Source organism: Bicyclus anynana, chromosome 23 (assembly GCF_947172395.1).
Source record: "Bicyclus anynana chromosome 23, ilBicAnyn1.1, whole genome shotgun sequence".
Classification (NCBI taxonomy): domain Eukaryota; kingdom Metazoa; phylum Arthropoda; class Insecta; order Lepidoptera; family Nymphalidae; genus Bicyclus; species Bicyclus anynana.
In genome coordinates this window covers 7,888,600-7,914,452 of record NC_069105.1, presented here as the reverse complement: position 1 = coordinate 7,914,452, position 25,853 = coordinate 7,888,600, and the positions used below count along the sequence as shown (strand labels likewise).

Below are 25,853 nucleotides of genomic sequence, written 5' to 3'. Positions count from 1 at the left end.
GACGTGTATACATTTTTTATGTATTTAGCTTCTTAATGAGTAGTCCAATTTTGATATTTTTTTTTCAATCAGAAATTTATTTCGAATTATGTCCCATATAAATTTGAAAAAATATATACAACCATATAAGTAGGAAAACAGATAATGGTTGTATCCATTGATTTACGATTCGGTACAAGTATAATTCTATGGTTGTATCCATTAATAATTGTAAAGTGAAACCACGCATAGCTTTTTAAAGTGTAGTCGGATTATAATAATTCATGGCAAGGCATGGACCACTAACTTTTCAGTTATGTGCATTTTGCAGTTATGTTCCTCAAAGGGTGAAAGAAAAATATCGTGAGAAAACCAGCATACCTGGGAAATTTCATAATTTCTTTACGTGTGTAAAATCTGTCAATCCGCATTTGACCAGCATGGTGGACTATTGACCTAACCCCTCTCATTCTAAGAGGAGACTCGTGCTCAACGTCGTAGGATATTTTTCTCAGTGCAAATAATACCTGTAGGTAATAATTGATATTACCCAGAGTAGGATTTGCGCTGAGAAAGAGGAGAGCAGACACTCATGGACAACTGTGTTGTTATAAACATTAGCAAATAAGGTTTTTACTGAATGCGACAGTCACAGTCGCTTTGATTGCGACTTGGTTCTGTAATAAGTACAATGGATTAACCGCCAACGCTAGCCCAGCTCCGACGCAAGCATAAGCCTGTTAGCTTCAAATCGAAACCTTTTGTTATCTAGATCTATATCTGACGACCTCTAATGTTGTTTATAGTTATGTATCAGCGGCGAAGAGTCCTTACAGGCCGATTCCCGGCGGGTTACCGTAAAAAAACGTAGATATGCAGTCTTGTAATGAATATGTACCTATAGATGTATATGGAAGCGGAGTTTATATCAAACGGCATTAATTTTCTTTTCTTTGGGACGGCTTACCTTCGTCGAAATTCTATGGTAGAATGTAATAACAACCATTGGCGTATATGGGGGGGTAGGGGGGCGGATGAGCCGTGGCCGTATTATATTAATTACGTAAATTAATATAATAATCAATAATTAGGTACCAATAACAAAATACTCCATTTTATTTCTTAACTTTTTGTAAACAGCTTTTTAAAATATAGGCACATAATACGCCATTTTTCTTGAATAATATTATAAGTTACTGATGCGACGCTTCGGTGTTGTAGGTACTGACACGGGAATGTATTAGTTTTTGAATTTTGTATTTGGAGCGGCTACGACACCGTCTTCTTCCGTGCGCTCCATCTGTATATTATTATTAATCTGTGTTACACATATCGTAACCACATTTCACTGCTAAGGTCGCCGGTCAGTACCCACCTTTACAATGCCCTTCAACTTGATTCATACAAGTTAAGCCTCACGTGCCTCCAATTACATCGACAACATACCCTTCAGATCTAAAACTACTAAGCGATGCTAATAGAACGGCCTGTGACAACCAGACCTTCTTTAGTTTATAAAAGTTGAAAATTTATCAGCTCCCTTCCCCTTCCTACCATAAATTGGTATGGTAAGCCTAAGCAACTATGGAGTTTGGACTGTGGTGAGTATGGGAGGTTGCCAAGGTTTTTTTTTTTTTATTTTCCTCGGCATAATAAAATCATGCCCTAAATTACGTTGTGCTTAGACTAATAATCTATAGACCCGCAGCACCTATCTATGTGTTATAAATCTATGGTTTTGTGGGAGCTGTTGTCAGTCGCGTAATTTCGCAACGCCGTGTGGCAGAAACTGGACTTTAGTATGAAACCGAATGTAGAAGAAATTATGCGACTGACAAGTCACAAAATTACACTCGTTTTTAGTAGCAGATTTCAAGGGTTTTAAGGCCTTCACCCTTAAGGCCTTAAAACCCTTGAAATCTGCTACTTCCCACGGTACAAACTCCATAATATAGTAGGTAGGTATCATGAAATGACAAACTTTCAGCTGCTATAAAAATTACAAAGATCTGGCGAACACAGGCCGTAAAAGAAAATTTTACGAAAGTATACGCAAAAATCATTTAAATCCCAACGAAGTATCAATAAAATCCAATAAAGCCAATAATAAAAGTTTAAAGTAGATCGCAAACGTTCGTAAAAAAACGGTTACGAACTGCGGCGTCGACCAACTTTGGATACAAATATAAAACACTCAATAAAAACCTTTTAAAATGTCTTTCAAAGGCTCTTCTTTATGATTGCTCTCAGTTGCAATGGGTATTCACTTAAAACGCATCAAATCGAAACCTCAATAGGGATGATGACAGTTTTTTTAATTGTATAAAAATTAATAGTAAAGCAATTTTGTAGAAGTAACAGGGTATCTACGATAAGTACTTACTATTGGTGCTACAAGGATTTATAGGGTCATATTTGCGGCGGTGTCGGATCATAGTCATCATCCCTATTGAAGACCTCTCTGATGTAGTTGGTAGTGACGTGGTTCTCAACAGATCGGTCCTGGGTTCGATACCTGGCTCGTCAGTTTAGGATTATATGTTCTAAATTGGCTCAGTATGCCTACCAATGACACATTTCGTGAACAGAACTGTGTCATTTGTAGGCTTTCACCCCAAAGCAATGAAAGGGATAGTAATATAGTTGGGTCTCATGATAGGCCTACAGATCTAGTCTGGTGGTAGGCATCGGCCGTGGCTAGTTACCACCCTACTCGCAATGACGGTACCTATGCCTCTTTAATACAACCGTATAGTCGTTTTCACAGCCTCTGTGGCGCAGTGGTATGCGCAGTGGGTTTACAAGACGGAGGTCTTAGGTTCGACTCCCAGCCGGTCTGATTGAGGTTTTCTTAACTGTCCAGCCCCTGTCGCCCAGTGGCACGTCGATTCTCTTTCTTAGATCGACTGATCTGGCTAGCGGGAGGCTTTGGCCGTGGCTAGTTACCGACCTACTGGCAAAGACGTCGTTATCAACCCATATTCGGCTCACTGCTGAGCTCGAGTCTCTCAGAATGAGAGGGGTTAGGCCAATAGTCCACTACGCAGGCCCACTGCCCAGGCAGACTTCACACACGTAGAAAATTAAGAAAAATCTCAGATACGCAGGTTTTCTCACTATGTTTCTCCTTCACCGTTTGAGACACGTGATATTTAATTTCTTAAAGCATAAGCTTATAAGGATAGCATAACACACATAAAATGAAACATCAAACATACAAAATGTAAAACTTTATTCCAACATAATAATAATAATAATTAACATAAATAACCCAACATCACGCAACTACTAGTTACCACTCGACTATACATTGACTAGTGCATTTACGTGTAGATAGCTCAGACCAATCACCTTCTGGACCTGCATCGCTAGAGGTAACCCCTCCGTCAAAAGTATATGATCATGATCTAGCGTGTTCCTGTTCATACAAACTATGCAATCGATGTTTTATTGTGTTACTGGCCCGCGACTTCCTCCGCGTAAATTTCAGCTTTTCACAAATCCCGCAGGAACCATGGATGTTACTATACATATAAATCTTCCTCTTCAATCACTCTATTAAAAAACCACATCAAAATCCGTTGCGTATTTTTAAAGATTTAAGCATACATAGGGACAGAGAAATCAACATTGTTTTATACAGTGTAGTGATAACATGAAATATAAAATTTTGGAAAACCCCTGAATGTCATGAAATTATAAATTACACTCTCGATCAAGTCATCAATATTCTCTTTCGTGTGAGACCCCACTCGAGTTTAATTGCAGACATTCGGTTATTCTTCCCCACTTTCAACCCCCAAAACTTTTAAAAGGCTCAACCGATTTTCATCAAACATGTCTAAGAACACTCCCACATAAGTCACCTTTAATAAAAAAAAAACTAAATTGAAATACCTTCATCCGTTCGGAAGCTATGGTGCCACAAACAGACAGACACGTCAAACATAACACCCCTCTTTTTGCGTCAGGGGTTAAAAATTACACGTGTGTGTGTATTACGATTTAAATTTTTTAATTTTTGTGTAGTGTAAGAACACATCATATATTTATTGGTGTTAACAAATACGTCCCCCATCAAAAAATTACAGGTAATTTTGTTGGTGAATTTAATACATACAAGTCTAACAGAAGGTAATTGATCTGAGGCAGATATGTATACCACACCACAACTACAATACCTACTTTAAATCGAACCTAAGACACTAGACTCCGCGCTACGAAACAAGTCCCGCGGCTAAAACCTGAACTAAAATTGACATCGCCTTACACAAATGATAATAAGACCGCCATTATAAATTGACAATGAGCGCGATAAGACATAAGCGCCGCGTCTACGAGACTTGTTTCGTAGCGCGGAGTATATGCCATTTTTATTAACAATTGATGGACCAAGCAGATGACCGAAGTGTATTCCAAAGATGCGCACCACGACATTATCTAATAATGAGAGAAAAACAAATGACGACCAATATCGGAGGAATGGCATATATCACTCTCTCCTTCTTTACGTTAAGAAAAAAGAGACAGAGATATTTAAAATCCGACGCTATTGTATACGACAATGTTTCTTTCTGTTGGCGCATACTAACGGCCAGTTTCTTCATCGCAAGTAACAGTCAAAGTAACGTCATAAATCAAGTGACGGTCTTATTCACTGAAAAATAAAGTCTCCTTTACTACTTACTACTTTTACTGTTACTTTAGCTTTACATGAAGAAACTGGCTGTAAGACTTTTGATAACTTACGAGTATCACGCTACAGGACATGCAAGATCACGTCCTACAAAGCGCTGCTTTGAGTCCTTCAACCCGAGGTGTTAAGCCTCGTATACCTATAATTACACCGGCAACCATGCTCTCGAAACCGTAACACAGCATTGCTGCACAAATAAGCATGGCAGTATTACTTCCCCAGACGCAGCTATCACAATAAGCTCTACTACAGAACGCCATTAAGTAACACTGATTGCAATCACAAGTAAAACAGTGAAAGAGTCATGTTTGGCAAACAATATGATAATTTACGGCTTTGTTTGAAGCAACGTTTGACAAACGCAAAACTGCTGTCTATCAAATTGTTTGACCGTTTACGGAGTCCGTAAGAGGTTGTAATTGCATTGGAAACCATCAAATGTGTTTTTCTTGTCAAACATTGACATTTTCATCAAGCAATGTTTAAAAACTTTAAACAAATCCGCAAATAATCGAATCATTTGACTAAAACATGAAGTTTGATCGTTTTTGAGACGTTTTTACGAAAACCTGGATTTTCACCGTTCTCAAGGAACGGTGTAAATCTGTGGTATTCAATAAGTCCATTAGCCCAACAACAACAAATCTCTACACACACAATAATCTTTACTATCTCTAAGTGTAAACTCACGCGAGTGAATGGTAGTGTATGGCCAGCATAACAGTAATATTTATGTACCAACGCGTCCAATTTGCGTCCACGATATGTCGCATACAGAAAGCGTTCTGGCGAGTTCGGAGTTCGGAGTTCCGAGTTTCGAGTTCTCTATAGTGACTATAGGGTAGTAAAAAACACCCCTGGCTAACCGGGACCCCTCCCTTGAGAGGCATGAGTTAATAAGTAATCTAACATTATAAATGATTTTTTGGGGCCCCACCTAACGAATTTGCCACTGGTCCCATATGGTATAGTTACTCCACTGAATACACAGAACTGGGGACGCAGAACACAGGAATCAAAATGCCAAAGGCCGGGCGTACACGTATAGCGCAATCAGGATTGACTGCTTTAAACTGCAACTGAATAGTAAACTACAGACATGTAAATACACGAACCCGTTGATCAACTGCCAGAAGCAGTTGCAACTGCTCGAGCGGTTGATCAATGGCAGTTTCTGGCTGTTGATCCTCACTGCAAGAGTGGTCCATGCATGTTGATCACTGGCTAACTGCTCGAGCTGTCCGTGTATGGTCAGCCTTAGCGATTTCTGCACGAAGCCTGTATATTGCACACACCATAGACGCAGATTGGTCACGTCAATTTGACCTCCGATTTAGGCATTGTACAAAAGGGACAAAATTTAAATTCATAACGATTGTAGAGATCGTCTCAGATATTGTTTCCGACACCTGTCATTGTCAATGTCAATGAGAGGGATAATGTCAATGTAAATGAGATATTTAAATATATTTTATTACCTTAATAACGAGTAATAACATTAATAATTTAAAATTTATGCCAACTTACAATAAATGTATTAATTTTGGGCTAAAATTATTAACAATTAATTAACAAAAAAAAGGTGACGTTAACAGGTGTCAGAAACGCAATCTCTGAGCGGCCTGACTTTAGTACCTATACTATAATCTTTCATCATTCAAAAGCGACAACGCTCTAGTTACCCGAAGCTAGAAGAATATCTTTTAAAATAATAATAATTTTCAAATAAAGATTATTTAATATCGACAATATTTTTATCCTCATGGACGTCGCAAATGTCAATACATAGACCTTCTGTACAATGTCTAAGAATTCATACATCTATCTCTTTCATATGTTACACCGGACGCAATTGAAAAGTAACGCTGGATGCATATTTACAAAACGTGCCGCAAGCAACGCATATTTTACAATAATACCTTGATATAATTTTCACCCATTAGAAATAATGATAAATTGTTTATTCCATTTGTGCACTAAATACTAATTTAATAAACCCTTTATTCACAAATCTTCCTTCGTCCTTCTGTGTTATAAGAGACTTGATCTTGAGTTTTTTACCTACTACATATTTCATTTAGGGTCTACAATGGGATCGCAGGCAGAACTGCTGTGCGACGTCTTACATATCGCTATCTCTTTCATGTCATCACGACGAAAGAGAGAGAGCGATATATTCATGATTCAATTTCATTCGGCAAAATCTATCTCTCTCGTAAGATATGTGTAGCAAACATGCTTCCTGGTGATGCTGTTACGGTCCTAATGTTGAACAATCAGAATAAACCACCATTCTGGTCCAACTCACACTGGACCAGCAGTTTGAGCAGGTTGATAAGCTAGTTGATAGTTGATAGGCTTTTGGCCTTGTAGTGAATCAGTGTCAGCCTTAAAATGGGCTGATATTGATCACACTAAGATTTGTGAATAAAAGCCAATTGTGAACTTATTTTATGTTTCATGTTGTATTCTTTACGAACATAAAGACAGTGCTCTAGCCACACATTTGACGTGAAGACATTTTTTTTTTCACACAACTTGTATATCAGTGAGTGCACTAAATCGCGAATGTTTTACTTGAATCCTCGACCGCGTAGTACAGGGGTGCGAGGTATGACGTCAGAGGGGAGTCAGACTGTCTTACACTGACCAGAGATTTATCGTAAGCTCTTGAATCCGTAGCGTTTCCATAATGCTTCTTCTACCTCTCTTCCCACACCTCTATCGTCACACCCCCACACTCCAGCCCCTGTAGCCTAGTGCCACGTCGATTCTCTTTCTACGATCGCAATCGCTTCGAAAACAATCAAGATCTGTCATTCCCATACATTTTTCTGGTTTTCGAAGCGTTTGCGATCGTAGAAAGAGAATCTTCGTGCTACTTGGCTACAGGGGCTGTTATCCGCGGACAAAGACTGCTATAATTTGCATCAGTGGTTTTTTGGTATATTATAATGTATGTATTTAAAAAAGCTACCGTCCAAACGCTAAGTTACATTTTCTATTGAAACCCGAATACCAAATCTACTAAAATCGTTGTATATGAGGAGGCTGAGGTATTTGTTATAAACAAAATATTGACAAAGATTTCAATATTAGATATACCACTGGCTTAATTTCACAAGCTTAAGTGCTTAAACGCTCTAAGATGGAATGCGATTAGTAAAATAACTATTAAGCAGATACATTCACTGCTGAGCTCGAGTCTCCGCTTAGAATGACAGGCGTTAGGCCAATAGTCCACCACGCTGGCCCAATGCGGATTGGTAGACTTCACACATGCAGAGAATTAAGAAAATTCTCTGGTATGCAGGTTTCCTCGCGATGTTTTCCTTCACCGTTAGAGACACGTGATGTTTCATTTCTTTAAAATGCACACAACTGAAAAGTTGGAGGTGCATGCCCCTGATTGGATTCGAACCCATACCCCCTGGAATCTGAGGCAGAGGTCATATCCACTGGGCTATCACGGCTCAGATTATATGCATATTAGAATATTCATGTCAAAGGAATATTAGAACATGCAATGCAAATTTTTGAACTTGTTTGTAACTTGTATTGCAAGATCCTTACCAACATAATTTACTTACTTGACAAAGGTTTTTAAAAAGCAAATTACTTGTCAGTTAACGAAATTACTGTTTCATCAAATTCTTGTCAAGTCCAACATTATATCAATAATCCATTAAAAATTATTTGTAGCATGAGGATATATCTACTATTGTAATCTTCAGACAAATATAGAAAATTGCACTAAATAAAATTTGACACAATTTGAAATGTCACATTGTAATCTTACATCAACTGGGTTATACACTCACTCGGTGTCTTTCGGAATATAAACACGTTGTTTGTTCTTCATTCATCATCAATAAAATATATAATTATAGTAGCGTATGTATGAAAACCCATCACTATTCAAAAGTTCGGTGGCTTTCATATTCTGAAAGAGACCGGTTTAGCGGATACTCCAGCTGATAATCATAAATGCAAGTCCACTTAACCAACATTTAAAAAAGGAAGTCTCTTGGATAAAACTATGAACATCACCCAAAATTTATATGAAAATCCATCACACATAAATAAATCTAGTTAACTATATTTAACCTTTTTGGTTTAAAATTATATTTAAACTATTTTCAATACAATAAGTAATTCTACAATATAAGCAAATTAACCAAAACAGTAAACAATTTAAGAAATATATACATAAACTTCCATAGTCAAAACGAAATAGAACATTTTTTTTTATATAACTAATTATTATATACTTTTTAATTTCTCTCCACAATGCATACATATTAAAGAAAGGAAAATGTCCAAAATAACCTAAAATATATATTTTTTAATAACAGTGTTTCTCTAGAATACAATAAACAAATAAATACTAATAATAACCTTCGTTATATAAAAATGTTAATAGAAATGCATTTAAAGAAACTATTTCTTGCAGCTTGCCCGCTATACAATTCCACATTAAATTGCAATAACAATAAAAACCATTGCCCGTCTGAAGACCTGTAGGCCTAAAGCGCATTAAAAACGATCAAATATTTGACAAATTAGTTTGTCAAACTTGAGTTTGTCATCATGCAATGTTTGACAAACGCTTCAAACAAATCCGCAAACTATCAAATTATTTGACATAAACGTTTGATCGTTTTTAAGACGCTTAATATTCACGCTAAGTTCATTTTTCTACATATCATTCTCTATTTAACCATCATCCATTGCAACAAAAGAGATATCTATAGTCTGGCAAGTTGATAACACTCCCATGATATGCGGGCGACAGGGGAAAAGACTGGCTGTGAAATCGTGCGTGCGGGGAAGTGACGTGTCGCGTCAGTCTTTTTCAATCATCATTACACGCCCCCCGCCCCGCGCGGAACATCGGTGATGAGTCTGACATCTCTTACTGTTAAACTACTGAGGCTCTAAATTTTTGAAGTTTTTTACGCACTGTTTAATAATCGGGTAGGGCTGTAGTATAGGCGCATTTAAAAACGCGCGTCATTAGTCCGTTTAAAAAAACGCCCTGTGTATATGCCCTTAAGATGCATGATGGATAAATTTACATATAACAATGATATGAGTAATCAATTCCTTAAGCGCCGTTTTAATTTTTAATCAATAAACACCGTACAATAGTATGCAAAATATTGTCCATAAACAATTAAAAGTAAATAAATTATTTTAACTTTCACCCCAAAATAATTATTCACTCACTACATGTGTAGTCTACAAAGACTTGACGTCACACATAAAACGGACTGAAAATTACATCTTGCGTTAATTCATAGACAATACTTAATGTGTGTTGCGATGTCAAGTAAAAATATTTTTTTGATATATGTATAAGGTTAATCTCATAATGTTTAGTCAATATATTCCAAGAAGTCCGTTTACTTTAGTATGTATTGGTAGACGACGCGCATTGTGTATAAAATGAAGGTTCGTTCTGTAATGCGGGCTACAGACCTTCAGTTTTAACTGTACAGTTTGACTGTTCAATTAAAACTGAAGGTATGTCAGTTCAGTTCCTACAGTTTTAACAGTACAGTCGAACTATTCAATTAAAACGTGTGTAGGCAAAACTAAGAACTGGTACAGTTATTACTACAATTTCGGTTATATAAAACTGTACACTTAAAACTGAACGTCTGTAGCCTGCATTAAAGATCAGTCTTTCAGATTTTACACCAACGCTTTGTCTGTACACCTTACCACTACATTTTAAGCCAAATAGACAAAATATACCAACCGACGTTTTCAGTATCGACATAATTTTTTTAAGCTACCCTCATTTTCACTTTTTGATACTTTACAACATATATTACTCATTTGTACAAATATTTACAGACGCGTTATGCGGTTTTTTATTTCAAATCTGCGTCTTCTTCCTCTACGTAGAGTAAGTCCTCCATTTTGGTCATGAACTTGTTATTCAATGTCGTCTCGTCAAGAGGTTTCTGAAATGCAAAAGAAAATGCAATTTACGACAACATATTCGAAAAATGTATACAAAAAAAATGATTACTACTGTAGATGTAAATACATATTGGAAATAACGCAAGGACAAACAAACAAATACACGGGTGATCCTAAAAGATTATATATAAAAAAAAAATAACAAAATAAAAATGATAAACAGAAAAGATTTTTTTTTTAATTTGTATCCAAGATCTTTAGGAAAATTATAGAAATTTTGCAGGTAATCCTCTCGCACCCATTTCTACGGCATATAAACTTACACCCCATACAGCAATTTTTAGTTATGTACTTCATTTGTTAGCTCATATTTATTCACTTTCATACTGTGTCTTTCGGAATGTTTGTCTGCCACGGCACAGTAAGCTTTACAAGTACTACATTTAGGTTTTTTTGGAAAAAAGGAAAATATTCAGTCTCTCAAAGTAACGACATCTTCTGGAATTTATAATGTTTTTCATAAATATCCATTAATAAAGTCCAATCAGGTGCAGCGTATCTTGTTTACCGTTCACCCAGTTGCCATTCAACAGCATTAGTGATGGGAAAAATTTTCTGTATCGATAACGGATAATATATATTTTAACCATGGATCGTTATTTATGTCGATCAAATTCTGTTGGGAAGCGACCCCGAGAAACGCTCCCCGGTACCTCAGAATGGGAAATTCCCAAAAGGTCAGCGCGTCCTGCTGAGTTCAACTCAATGGCTCCATTGAACACGACAAATAGATTCAGCACCCTAACAACTGATTCATCGGACTTAACAGCAAAACGACTTCAGGATGCCACAATTGCCCGGAAAAACTCAGACCGCACTCCACCAATCGTCATCGAAGTTAAAGATTGGACTCATGAGTTTCTCAAGACTCTCATAAGCAGATACAATCAAAATTTTCACCTACAATACAGAGGTAGGAATAAAGTAGCAGTAATATGCTACTCTCCGGATAGCCACGAGGCTGTCAAAAAGGGTCTTAAGTCGGAAAATGTCCCCTATCACACTTTCTCCCGCAAGGATGAAAGGATCTCTAAAGCTGTCATTTATGGACTACCTGCTTATGTTGAAGAGTATTTAAAAGAAGAGCTCACTTCCCTTGGCTTTGCCAATGTCATTGTACGTAAAATGAAGGTACCGGATAATAGAAGGACTACATGCCCTCCTTTCTTTGTTCAACTCCCACCCGACAGTGATATAAAACGCTTCAAACAAATCAAGTATATTAGCAATTGTGTAGTTCAAATTCGCAAATATCAGGCCAATAACATTTATGGAACTCAATGCTTTCGCTGCCAAGGTTTTGGTCACTCATCAAAAAATTGTAATCTTACACCTCGATGCGTCAAATGTACGGAGTCACATCTCACCATCGACTGTCCAAAAAAGGATCGATCTCAACAGGCCCAGTGCTGCAATTGTGGCGAAAACCACCCAGCAAATTTTAGAAAATGCAATGAGCGCCAAAAATACCTCCGTATTCTACAAGAAAAGAAAATAAATATTCAAACGTCATTGAAATCACAAAAAATTACGCCACAAAATAAAGTAGACGGCCGACCCTGGAACAATGTCGTGGCTGGTGGTAATCAAGAACCTACATCGCATGTTTCTCTTGATATTAATAATCAAGCTACTAGTGATATATTAATTATACTAAAGGCGATCCAAAATATTAAAGAAGAGTTCATAGCATGCAAAAGCATGATGGATAAAGTAATACTTATCCTAACTCATCTAGGTCAATATGTATGATTGTAATAAGTTACGTATACTATCCTGGAATGCCGATGGCATTCGAACAAAAATTATTGAACTTCAGGATTTGGTAAGGTCACTTGACATTGATATTATAGGTATATGTGAGACTAGAATATCTCCAAATGTGCACCCTAACACACCGGGATTCCATTGTTATCGTCGGGATAAACTAGCTGAGGGTCGCGGACAAGGTGTTGCTATTCTTATTAAGTCAGACATTCCTCATGTTCCCATTAATATGCCTCGTACTCACAACTTAGAATGTACTGGAATACAGGTATCCCTTTCTGGTAAACATGTTGCTTTCATAGCTGCTTATCAATCTCCCAATCTACCGCTTCTATGTAGCGACCTTGATATTATCATTGATAGGTATCCCTCGTTTGTTCTTATGGGTGATTTAAATACCAAGCACCCATACTGGAACTGCCCTGCTGCGAACTTACGCGGTAGAGTATTATTTAATCACATGATTAATAAAGAATATGACATCTTTGCCCCAAGTACACCCACTTTAGTTCATTACAACAGTTCATACACTCCTACCACTCCGGATGTGGTCATAGCTAAAGGTATTAATGTTATTGCTGATATGGAAACTTTTTCTTGTCTATCTTCAAACCATTTTCCTATCTTTTTTACTGTTGCAGGTAAATTTTCTCGCAAATCATTTAAAACTTATAATTTCAAAAACGCTGATTGGGCAAAATACAGAAAGTATATAAATGAAAACATTTCTCTCATAATTGCACCTTTCAAATCTACCACTGAAATAGATAGTAATATTGAACATTTAACTAAAATTATCACTAGTGCCAGAGACCACAGTGTTCCGGTTATAACAGTTATAAATACAATCAAACTACCTCGCCGCATTAGAAAAATTATAAAAATAAAAAACTCGTACCGTAGATCTTCCTTAAAAGTACAAGATAAGTCAGTTAAAAAGTACCTTCTCTCTGAATTTAACAGATTACAATACGAAATTAACAATGAAATTAAAAAATTTAACGATAATATTTGGTCACGCAAGCTTGCTAAAGTTGATAATCCATCATCTGACTTACCACGTTTAATAAAATCATTAAATCCTAAACTAAATACTATTCCTCCTCTTCAAATTACCGAAAATTCTCTCACATCATCCACAGAAGAGCAGTGTGAGGTCTTAGCAGAGGCTTTCCTAGCTAACATGAATATAACAAGTAGTTGGTTCAGCGAATCTGAGGCAGAAGTTGCTGAAGCAGTTACCAAACTAAATGTTGTAAATTCCATAACTCTTGAAGGCCTCGTTAGACCATCTCAAATTCGAAAATTATTAAATAAACTTAAGTCACGTAAAGCTCCTGGTATCGATGGTTTAAGTAACATATTACTCAAAAATTTGCCACAGAAATGTTTAGTCCTCCTTACTAAAATTTTCAACGGATGCCTATTATTGAACTACTATCCATCCCAGTGGAAGGTTGCAAAAATGATAGCAATAAAAAAACCAGGAAAGGACGCATCTTTAGCCTCAAGTTACAGGCCCATTAGTTTGCTTCCCAGTCTGGGAAAATTATTCGAATCTATCATTTTAATGCGTCTTCAGAAAGTTACAAATAATTTGATCATAAACGAGCAATTTGGGTTCCGTCGTTATCACTCAACTACGCACCAACTAGCACGTGTGGCTGAGCATGTGGTACATGGCTTGAATCAGGGCAAATGCACTGGTATGATCCTGCTGGATATCGAAAAAGCCTTTGATTCGGTTTGGCATGAGGGTCTTCTACATAAACTAATAATAAACGACGTTCCCACCGGCCTCGTCAAACTAATTCAATCGTACTTGACAAACCGATCTTTCGCAGTCATTATAGACGATCACAAATCGTCCTTGAAATCTATACCAGCCGGCGTGCCCCAGGGTTCTATATTGGGCCCCTTTCTCTTTTCCCTTTACCTAAATGACATACCAAAACAACCACATACGCAACTAGCTATTTATGCAGACGATACAGCCTCCTACACGACTTCTGAGGACTGTGACCTCATAGTAGGACGCCTGCAGCTTTCCTTGGAGTTGCTAAGCAGTTATTTTAACAAATGGAAATTAAAACTAAACTCTGAAAAAACAGAGAGTATAATGTTTACCAGAAAACGTACTCTTCCCACCAAGACAATAAAAATAGGGAACCTTGTTATCCCCTGGAAGCGCCATATTAAGTATCTTGGTGTTTTAATTGACAATAAGGTTAATTGGTGTAAAAATATTGACAGTCTAATTTCCAAAGGGACTAAAGCTATCAACGCACTGCACCCAATCTTAAGTCGCAATTCTAAGCTGAGTGCAAAAACAAAATTAAAAGCTTATTCCACTTTAGTGAGACCATGTATAACATATGCAGCCCCTGTTTGGTGTAGCATCCCTGAAACAAGATACTGCAAATTACAAGTTATTCAAAACAAGGCATTAAAAATTTCATACAATACGCCATTTAGAACTAATTTAAAAAAACTACATTATCAGTTAAAATATCCGTTGCTAAAAGATTACATCCTTAAATTGTCTCGTAATTTTTATGTACATAATAACCCCATTCATCCTAACATTTTGGTTTCGTCAATAGGTCGTAGTAGACTCAAAACTTTATCGTACGCATCGACATACAATAAATATAGACTGCCCCATCACTATTTTCTCGGTGACTCATAGCAATAAGTAATAACAAGCGACCGGTGGCGCGCTCGTCACCGATCCGTTCGCTCAATATATTTGTGCGTTACCCGCAAAAAAAAAAAAAAAAATCAAGTTCATTTCAATAATATACAATAAATACCATAGTAGAATAAGTTACCATCTGTAAAATTACTTCTGTGTAATAATATAATTAATAGTAATGTACCTACATGTATTATCATAAGTGCTTGCAACAAACGGGCGCTTAGCAGTGGTAGGTTGGTACCTACATGTCTTAAGTTAATAATAGTTTATTACTTTGTAAATTATGTCCTAATTGTTTTTCTTGCCATTATTCTAAATGTTTATAAAGGTGTGTAAGCCTGTACAAACAAATGACCATAGCATGTTAGCAATAAGAAATATTTATAAGTCTATTGTTCTAACAACATTGTTACAATATATTATATAATAAAGAAAAAAAAAAAAAAAAAAAAAAAAAAAAAAAAAATCAAGTGCAGCACCTAAGATTGAATAGATTTTGCTTGTAAAAAATATTGAGCCTGCTTTGACGAAGTAAATTTGTCTATTATATTTAGTTTACTTCAAATAAAATAATACGTAAAACAAAACATTAAAACCATAAAAATTGATTATGAAACACGGCTAAAACTCACGTGATATTAGTTCGGATAGGCCGTGTTTCATAATCAATTAATTTAAATTCTAAAAAAAACCATAAAACTCACCATTGTGTTATATGCAAGGCATGCAATAAATAAAGCACACGGCAGCAAGACAGCCAAGTTCGGTACATTTAAATACATGATATTTGATATAATTATGATAAAAGATATTTGAATTGAATAAACATGATAATCAAATATTTATTTGTTTCGATTGATATATTATATTGTTATATTTATGCTATACTAGCGGACGCCCGCGACTTAGTCCACGAGGAAACCCTAAACCATGATATTTTCTATTCTTCTTGAATATTGATTACATATTTTTGAAAAACACATTACACAAAAGCGGAAAGGGGCTTTGTCTTATACTACGTAAAGATTTACACTAATCATTATAATAAAATATTTAAAAAAGCAGTTTATACGACTAAAGAAAACCCCCGTATATTTTTAACAGAATATTTATTTGCAATGATAAAACAAAACAAAAGTCTTATGAATAAAAAAAAGTATTCTACACCTAAAATTTTTAGCAAAACAACACACAACAGACATTTATTTTAATATACTGCAATGCTATATGTAGTATAAAACTGATTACAAGTGTTTCGTTGTAAATATTTAGATTCAATAACATTATTAAGTTTTAAGCTGATTCATATTTTTTTTACTCTAAAAAACATTTTGCTTTTTGTAAACACATACATTGTGTTTACTTTTTTTTCCATCTTAGGTTGTATATTTATGTCTTTTGCCTAATGGAGTTATTGGTGATTGACGTGACTATGTTTATGTGTTAAATGGAATTGAACTTATTTTATAGCCTTTACATACTCTATATATCTTTCTTAAATTAAAAAAATGAGTGTTTCCACACCAAATTTCAGCTTTCTAACAAAATATAACATCACAATTGTTCGCCATAATGTATTAAATGAACTTAACCTGACCAACCAAACAAAAAAAAACATACAATTATCAAACAATAAGTATAAACAAAACAATTTTGTAAAATGTCGACATAATAGTACATTCACATATATCATGCATTAGTAAAAAGCAAATAATGTTATAGTTATTGTAAAAACGTAACATGCAATATGATACAGCATTATGAATTTTAAACATACAAATATATAAATAAAACATGCAAAACTCAACAATTCATAAAACAAGCATGGAATTTTGAAATATATTTCCATAATTATACAAATATTTCTTACGAATATTTTTACCTATTTTCATAGCAGACAATAAGTTATCAAAAATAAGCTTGTTAGACGACTTTCATAATTTATTATTCGATTTAATATATGGATGTGACAAAATACTTAACCTAGACCTAACTTGAACTTGGCTATTACACTACAATACTGATACTGGAGTGGGACAGATAATTTAAAGTGGAAAATGCGGCAAAAATAATTTATATACACAAACCATTTTCTTTTTACAAATACCTATTCACAACAAATCATTGTTTTTAGGATAATTATTGCAAACTATTTTATTGTACATTTTTTTCTACAAAAATTTATTTTTTGAAATACGGTCTTTTTAGTAGTAACGTCGGTTCGGCATAGTCCAGTACTTGGTGCGAGAAGTATCGAGACATTTGAACGGCGACTGTTGAGAAAAATAACTGTTTTAATCTATACTAATACTAATACATATACAGGAGGATGTAGGGGTAATCTCTGGATATACTGAACCGATTTAAAAATTCTTTTATCAATTGAAAGCCATATTATTTGCGAGTGGCATAGGCTATGTTTTATCCCCGTATACCCACAGGAACGGGAACTATGCTGGTAAAAACGCCGGGCGTCAACAAATTACTTTTAAAATTTATTTTTATTCTACTTATAAAGGTCACTTTAGATTCTTGTGCGAATTCATACCGCGAATTACGCCGCGAATTCCGATATGACAAAAACTGTCATTTGTTCCACAGTCACAAAGTTTCGCGAATTTTGTCGCGGAACGCATTGACCTCTTATAATAAAAGGACGCACAATCACATAGAAAATTTCATTTAATAACTGGACAATTTTGCTTTGATTCTTTTTGAATTATTGGTAAAGAAAATTATACCTAAAGGCCTTAGAATTGAGTGTAAGGTTGAATTTGCAAATGCGACTACTTGAATTAAGTGCCAAGATGTTGTGTGTGGCACTCATTGAGTGGGGACGTTTTTTTGGTTGCTGATTGTGCATCCACTTTTTAATAGGAGATCGATGGCGGAACGTAAAACACAAACGGGCGCGAACGATACGAGTACGTAAAACTGTTCTACACTCATGTTTTGCGGAGTGTTTACGGATTCGCGCGCGATTCGCAAATGAATGTGGATCGCTAAACTTTCTAACTAAACTAAAGAGAGAGCTATTAGTTGACCATATGTCTCTCTACTCACGCGCATCCTAAACCTTATGGTCAGAATAAATATCGACTTGAATGACTGTATGTATATACACAATATTAGGCACCCTTCAAACCAAAGAACAAATAGCATGCAACAAAGTTTTCAACAAGCTTAAACATGCACAAACAGACATGCAAATAAGAAAACATATACAAACGCAACCATTCACACACAACTAGTGTTGTGTGCAACAATACAAATTAGTAAATGCAATAATATATTATTATATAATATACATATAATAATATATAATATGGGTGGATGTATGGATGTTTGTTACGCTTTCACTTTTATACTACTGAATGGATTTAGCTGAAATTTAAGGTACACTGAATTAACACATATATGTTACTTTTATACCGAAATTTCACGGTTTCTTCGAGATTTTTGTGTGGGCGGCCACTACAGTAATTTAATATTTTTGCTAATCACTTTCATTATTATATCAATGTTGTTCTGTCGCTTCAATTTTGCCTTCTAAAAAACCCATCTAATCATACAGAATTCACGGTTATAATACTTAGAACGAATTATTTTTCCAAAACTGATTGAAGTTGTACGGACATTATCTAGGACTTAAGTACTCATGAAGGCGAATCAAACGAGCCCAAACTCCATACAGCTACGTCGTTTTATATCAGAATTCCATTGGCCACCTTCAATGACATCATCTAATTCTAGTTACCATTTAAGACCAAAGTAACCGTCAAGACGAATTCAACAATCCCAAATTAGATTTCCTTCCAGCTCTATTATTAAATACCTAGAGACAAAGTAATCGTCATACAAGCTCAAACACGATCACAAGTCCCTGAATACCATCTGAAGGCAAAGAACTGATCAAAAGGAATCAAACAAGCCCAAACTCGATGGGATTGTGTCATCCTATTAAAATTTTCCTATGGCCACCTTCCAGTTCCATCATTACACCCTGGACTGCCACACTACAAGAGACACTCACCATCATATCAACCCTCGGGAATGGTGAAAAACACTCGAGCAGTACGGTCATGTTGTCGCAGCGCAAACAAGCCCAAACTCGATGGGATTGTGTCAATCTATTGAAGTCTTCCTATGGCTACCTTCCAGTTCCATTATCACACCCTGGACTGCCATACTACAAGAGTCACTCACCATCATATCGACCCTCGGGAATGGTGACAGACACACGAGCAGTACGGTCATGTTGTCGCAGCCGAGTCCGCCCGTGGCGCAGTTGGGAGCCAAGCATAGCTGCATCAGCGCTTCGCACACTGCCGCTGGCTCCCAGCCGCTCAGTAACCGGACTCGGCAGAATGATAGCACTTCCTGTAATAACAATAATTGTAATTTAAAAAATAACATCCCAAACCTTTCTCCTCCCCTTTTATTAAGGTATTCTTAAAAAAAAAACAATAACTGAAGTAAAACTTCTTTTGTCCTCCCTTTTAACTTTCCGTTCGCCTCGCTCGATTACACTTTCGTAACGCATTCTGGTGAATTATTCCCCAAATAAGGCGCGTCTAAAAGTGTTGTACTTCAAAAATTATATACCATTTTCAAAAATTTTCTTTTTATTTAAAGAATATTTTTCATATTTATTTTTAATATGACCAATATTCCCATTCCCCTCCAGCTAGTCGGGAAAGACTGTGCTAGGAGTGGGTACGACAATAGGCCAACGGGGCGGGGATCGAACCACCACCCCTCGGCGTTGAGTCTGACCGCTCTTAACTTTAAGCTATTGAGGCTTTACATAAGTTAGTCGATGGTAGAAATAAGGGGTACAATTTTCAGAATCTTAACCATAATTTTTCGATTTCGATTTTACAAGCCATTTTATGGCGAATTGTAACCTTGAACGTTATAACAAGATGTATAATAAATATACTTACTTAAAATTTGAAAATGAAGAAATTTAATTTGATTGTTTTATAACCTTCAACCACATTATAATATACTAGTGGACCCCGTCAAGCATTGACTTATTCAACTTGACGATTTCACTCTATTGGCTATGGTTACGCAAGCAACCAAGCTGTAAGCTATCGGCGACAAACAGAATCTTTAGCTGCTTATACATAAGATAACTTACCTCATTAGATAACACTTCCCATATACCGTCGCAGGCGATTACAATAAACTCCCAGTCCTCAGTCAGCTGCCGTACTTGTACATCTGGATATGCTGTAACAGATAATTTATCATCATCATTATCAACCCATATTCAGCTCACTGCTGAGCTCGAGTCTCTTCTCAGAATGAGTATAATAGTCCACCACCTGCCAGCATTATTATTCATTCACAAATCCTTTAGGACCATTTAAAAAATAGTGTGTACTAGCCTATTAAGATGAAGCTAAAAGTCTTTGCTAATAAACTTGCCTGTGACAATTTGTTCCCTCGGCGACAGTCTATAGTTCCTCTTGAAGATGTAATCACCCAGCGCGCGGGAGAGCGCCAAGTTGCCATTGACCCTGTTCAGTTGAACCCAGCCCCCGCCTGCCGTGATCCTGCGTAGCTCCTCCTCATTGTTGGGTTTGTGGTCGTAGGATAATACTTCCACCTAAAAAGGTTAGCATCATCATTAACAACCCATAATCGACTCACTGTTGAGCACTCTTAGAATGATTACTAACGAAACGAACTACTTACGAAACCACCACACTGGTCCAATGCAGATTGGCAGACTACACACTAGTCATATATTCTCATGTATGCGGGTTTCCTTACGACGGTTCACTGTTTCAGACACGTGAAAAACAGTTGAATATTGAGTTTTTCTTTCCTACAAGAAATTCTCAGTAGTAGATATGTTAAAAGAGTTCGGAAGTTGTGGGAATCTACACTTTCTTGCTTCTAAGAGAACATTAAGCCTGCTGTCTTAATTATTATCTTCAACATTTGAAAGACGGATAGGAGAAGAATGCATGAGAACTAAATTGATTTAGTTTGATTGAATTTGATTGAGATGAATGTGTGGTGTGACTTGTGCGAATAAAATAAGGAATGAGTATATAAGAACCTGACAATTTATAAAATTATGGAGTAAAAGGTTATGTTTAAGATTAGGTTAGGCAAAATTAGACATAGTATTTCTAGTTGTTGGTTTGGAGTTAGGAGCAAATGTCGAAAATGCGTTTCTGTTATGAAATTATCGCATCGGAATGTTATCATATAATATTGAATAGAAACATGCGTCCATACTATTTACTTCCTAAAAGGTAAGTTATCTGTGGTCACATTAAACATTTTGGAAATAGAGCAACTCACTGCACCCCTGACGCTAGCAATGGCGCGCGAGTCGCCTACATTGGAGCAATAGAGCGTGTTGTCCTTTATGAGCACCACCACTGCAGTGCTGCCCGCCACCTTCTCTTGCATGTCCTCTTCTAACATCGCTTGGTCCAAATCTAGGAAACCCTAAAAAGGGAAATTTGTTGCCAAAATCGGATTGTAGACAAACACTATTGTAGTTCATTTGGCCAACTAACCGAAAATAATTAGCACGAACTAACCAAGATTAATAAGTCTTGTATTGATTGCTTTCGACAAAATTCGGTATTATCACAAACCTATACGGTATCACATCGAAACTCGACAGTATCACCGCGAGAACGAGCGTTATCGCCACGGAACTTAACGGTACCGTCTCAACATCGCCGCAAGACTGAATGGTATTGTCAAGAGACTTTGGTGAGAGTATCGGCTCGAGATCGTGACTCGATGGCATCGCGACTCGACTACGACTACGATATAATCTACGAGACTTCAACGGTATCGCCTCGACACTCAACGGTATCGCTGGTAGACTCTACGAAATATCATCCCCGAGTATGTCATCTGAACCTAGGCTTAGTGGTGCTGCGAAATTATTACTGCAATTCCCTCGTCCATGGGGATGCCAATGGCACCTTATGAAGATCGACTTTCACAACACATGGAAAATATAAACAATTGCTAGACTACATTTACCAGACGTCGCCCGCTAAGTTCGCTCACATTAATATCTGTTTTTCACAAATCTTGTAGGAAATGTGGAACTTTTGGGATAAAAATAACCCATTTTATACTCCAAGAGTCCATTTATTGCTGTACCAAAATTTTATTTAAATTAATCCAGCGTTTTCGCCGTGTTATGATACAGGCAGCCAGACATTTATGTTTATAATATTAGGGATAATAATGATTTTGATGAATTTAGATGAATTTAGACAGTACTTAACAATATCTTAAAACTATTTTAACTAGTCTATATATTAAATAATTAATTGGTTAATAATGGGCCCCTTCGGATATAAGCCTCCTCCATCTTTTTCCATTTGTCCCTTTCTTTTGTGAGTTCCATCCAACCTTGGCCGGCCACTGCGGTAATGTCGTCCACCCACCTTCCTATAGGCTTTCCTACTTTCCTTTTTCCAAGTGGACCTTTCCAATAGGTAATTTTCTTACTTTGCATATTAGGGATAACAGATAACAAATCATATACATATTGAAAATAATCTTGAGATAAGTATAATTTACCTGTTTCAATGCCTCCTCAATGTTACCAAGATGATACTCTGGCCGCGCTGTGATAAACTTGTGCAGATGTTTGCCAGCATATTCTGCTATATTTGAACCTGAAAGAACACATCTTTTTTTTTAATAAGACCAATATTTCCATTCCAAATTTCTATAAAATTAAATAAAATAAAAATTCCCCTCCAACTAGAGAGAAAAGACTGTCTTAGGAGTGGGTACGACAATAGCCCAGATACGAGATAGGGCAGGTATCAAACCACTACCTCCATTGATGAACCTGGCCGCTTTAGTGTTGAGCTATTGAGATTTGAGAATAGAGGCAAATGCTTGCTTAAAACCGAGATGAATGTCTCATGACAGATTGCAAAATTAACAGAGTCAAAAAAATTTTAATGCAACCAACCAAACAAAAAGAAACATTTTATTTTTATTTGTTGACAAATTACCATTTAATTATGATTATCACAACTAATCTTAATTGACCTTTAGTTTGTTTAGGACCTTATACTTCAAAATAACAAATGTATAAAATGTAATACTAGCAAAGAGATTAAGTTTGTGTTGTTGGACGTGGTAATATCTGGATCTACTACTGATTTTTAAAATTTGTTTACCGCTAGAACGCCATGTTATTTTTTAGTGTCATAGGCTATATTTTATCCCCATATTCTCACAGGAACGGGAACTACGCGGGTAAAACCGCGGGGCGTTGGCTAATACCAAATATAATAATATGCTCCAGACTGAGTTTTATTTTTTCAGTCACAGAGGCCATACTCACATTGAGGTTAACCACTCTCTATTACATCACTCTCATAGTCCGATGGGACCGCAGACCAACATGAAAGATATTTTGAATCTACTTTAGAGTTAGTGCATATTCAAAGTATTTCTTCTTACCCCCATGTCCATCATAAACCGCAAAGAAAGCCGTGCCAGGGTCATCGGGTAATGACAATATCTGTGTATGAGAGTCGTCCATGGAAACTCTCCAGCCTTGCATGCACGATGAGCCGACGAGGTAGCGAGAGTCCTGACATGTTGATGACTGCTTCTCTGTCACCGGCTCTGATAGGGTCTGCCCCATTACTCTACTGTAAATTCATAATCTTAACTTAAATGCGAAAGGTCATTCATCACAAAATCTCAAAACCATTTGACATACAAAGATGAAATTTCTCAGGGAGGTAGGTTATAGTCAGTAAGTATCCTCTAAGAATGGAATTTGCGAAAGGGCTGGATTAAAGAGGTCTAAAGGGTCTCGCAAGTTTGTATGAAAGTCCTTTATTTATATGCTACAAACTTGGAATTTTCAGGGAGCTGGTTTATAGTTGGTAACGTCCGTTACAAACCAATTTTTACCAGGGCCAGATTAAAGTGGTCTAAGGGCTATAAATAGCTGACCTGACAGATGTTATAGACAGCTTCATAAGTATACCACATTTTTAATCTCTTTAGAATATTAAATTCTAGAGAGGAAAGTTTTGAATGCTTGTTTGTAATGAATAGGCTCTGAAACTACTGAAATTCTTCAACCAATGGAAAGCTATTGTATCAGATACAGTAACATAGGTCATATTTTACTGCAATATTCCCAAGGGGGTGGGAACTTTGAACTACAATCTCGCCGGATGATATTATTATAACAAGAGAGACCTGACCGAGTGCTGGGCCTTTAAAATCGATAATAATTATGGAGTTGGTTTATTATTTCAACTCACATAATCATAAACTACATTACAATATAATGTGTAATCGCAAATATAGCTATTTGACTAAAAACCTAAAAAAAAAATCAATTATCTATATATAATATGCAAAAGATATATCATCAATTACACAAAGATATCGAAAACAAGTGAAAATGATTAGATAACATTACTAAACTAAAAAAAAAAATACAAAGTAATACACATAATGCAATTGCATTTAACTATGTAAGAGTGCTTTCTAGTAAGTACAACGTTAATTTAAGCCGTCATACATGACTTCTTCAGCTGTACTGAGATCACTACGTAACAAACAATGTCAGAACTTTAAGTACATAAAATACACAATAATTTCGTAATAATTTGACGAAATGAAAGAACACCTGCCGCCAATTAGCTTAGCTGACACTTATTATCACCTGGAACTCTGGTCAATTTCCTAATGTTTGATTTGTTTTTAATAAAAACACTGTTACTCGGGTAATAAACGAAATAACACCTCTTATCTATACAAAAACAAGTGCTACGTAATCGACATTTGTTCAGAACGTAAGTAATGTTAGCTGTACTTACTAGATTATATGACTGTGTCTAACAAAATTATATTGTTGGCTTTTTGTAATATTTAAAAACACAAAATATGTATTATTCTATTATTATTTTTTTCAAGTGCGTCACCGTCACCGCACCGTCAAATGTCAATAAATTGTATAAAACGTCAACGTCAATGTCAAGTTCAAGAATTGACAAACCCATCTAAACTAAACATAAACATTTTTTTTTTCTAAAATCTAAGTTCTAACTGAACTACTCTCAGACGAATGGTGGTGCTAGAATTCTACTGTACTCTACTGTAGATATTATGTTTTTTCTTAATATTGAACTTTCAAAGGTTCTGGGTTAACTATTCAACGAAAACTAATAATTATTCACATCAACTATAGGGATATTTTGTTTAAAGTTTACATAGTTGTGAATGTGGTAGTAAATATATTATCGCGGATTCACCCGCGAGGTCCCCGTTTTCCTAGAAATACGGTGATAGAGTAAAACATAAAGCACTTGGCGTTGTTGCAGCTTCGCAACAGTGAAGGAGTTTTTCAAATTGTTTCAGTAGTTTCAGAACCTATTCAATGCAAACAAACAAACAAACAAACACTCTAATATTTCCTCTTTATTAATGTGTATACGCTATTAAAATTATAAAAGAAAATTATAACAGATAGCCGCTCGGATACCTAGAGCTAGAGCTATTTTATGTTTAAATTTTACACAAAAGAAAGTAAGATAAATAACCTCATAATTCTTGAAGCCGCCAGCATAGCGAAATCATTTATTATTATTGATCCTATTGCAGATTACACAAAAACACGTCTAAAATCAAACTAAATAAAATTTGTATTTACTCATTTTGTACTGGAATTTCAGAAACGATGTC

General features: G+C 36.0%; 1 protein-coding gene across 2 annotated transcripts; it reads right to left on the bottom strand.

Moving 5' to 3' along the window:
• Window positions 1–8,908: 8,908 nt before the first annotated feature.
• Window positions 8,909–25,128, bottom strand: LOC112055302 (probable protein phosphatase 2C T23F11.1). Of its 2 annotated transcripts, XM_024095349.2 has the most exons (8): window positions 24,989–25,128; window positions 23,607–23,800; window positions 22,707–22,804; window positions 21,456–21,605; window positions 20,568–20,748; window positions 20,278–20,369; window positions 19,338–19,511; window positions 8,909–10,647 (listed from the first exon to the last, which is right to left on the bottom strand). In XM_024095349.2, the coding sequence occupies exons 2-8, from the start codon at window positions 23,791–23,793 to the stop codon at window positions 10,555–10,557; spliced, it is 975 nt and encodes a 324-aa protein (XP_023951117.1). In that variant the 5' UTR covers window positions 23,794–23,800; window positions 24,989–25,128; the 3' UTR covers window positions 8,909–10,554. The 2 variants fall into 2 exon arrangements, with proteins under 2 accessions (XP_023951117.1, XP_023951119.1); XM_024095351.2 differs by lacking the exons at window positions 8,909–10,647; window positions 24,989–25,128 and adding an exon at window positions 16,984–17,404.
• Between the last annotated feature and the right edge of the window lie 725 nt (window positions 25,129–25,853).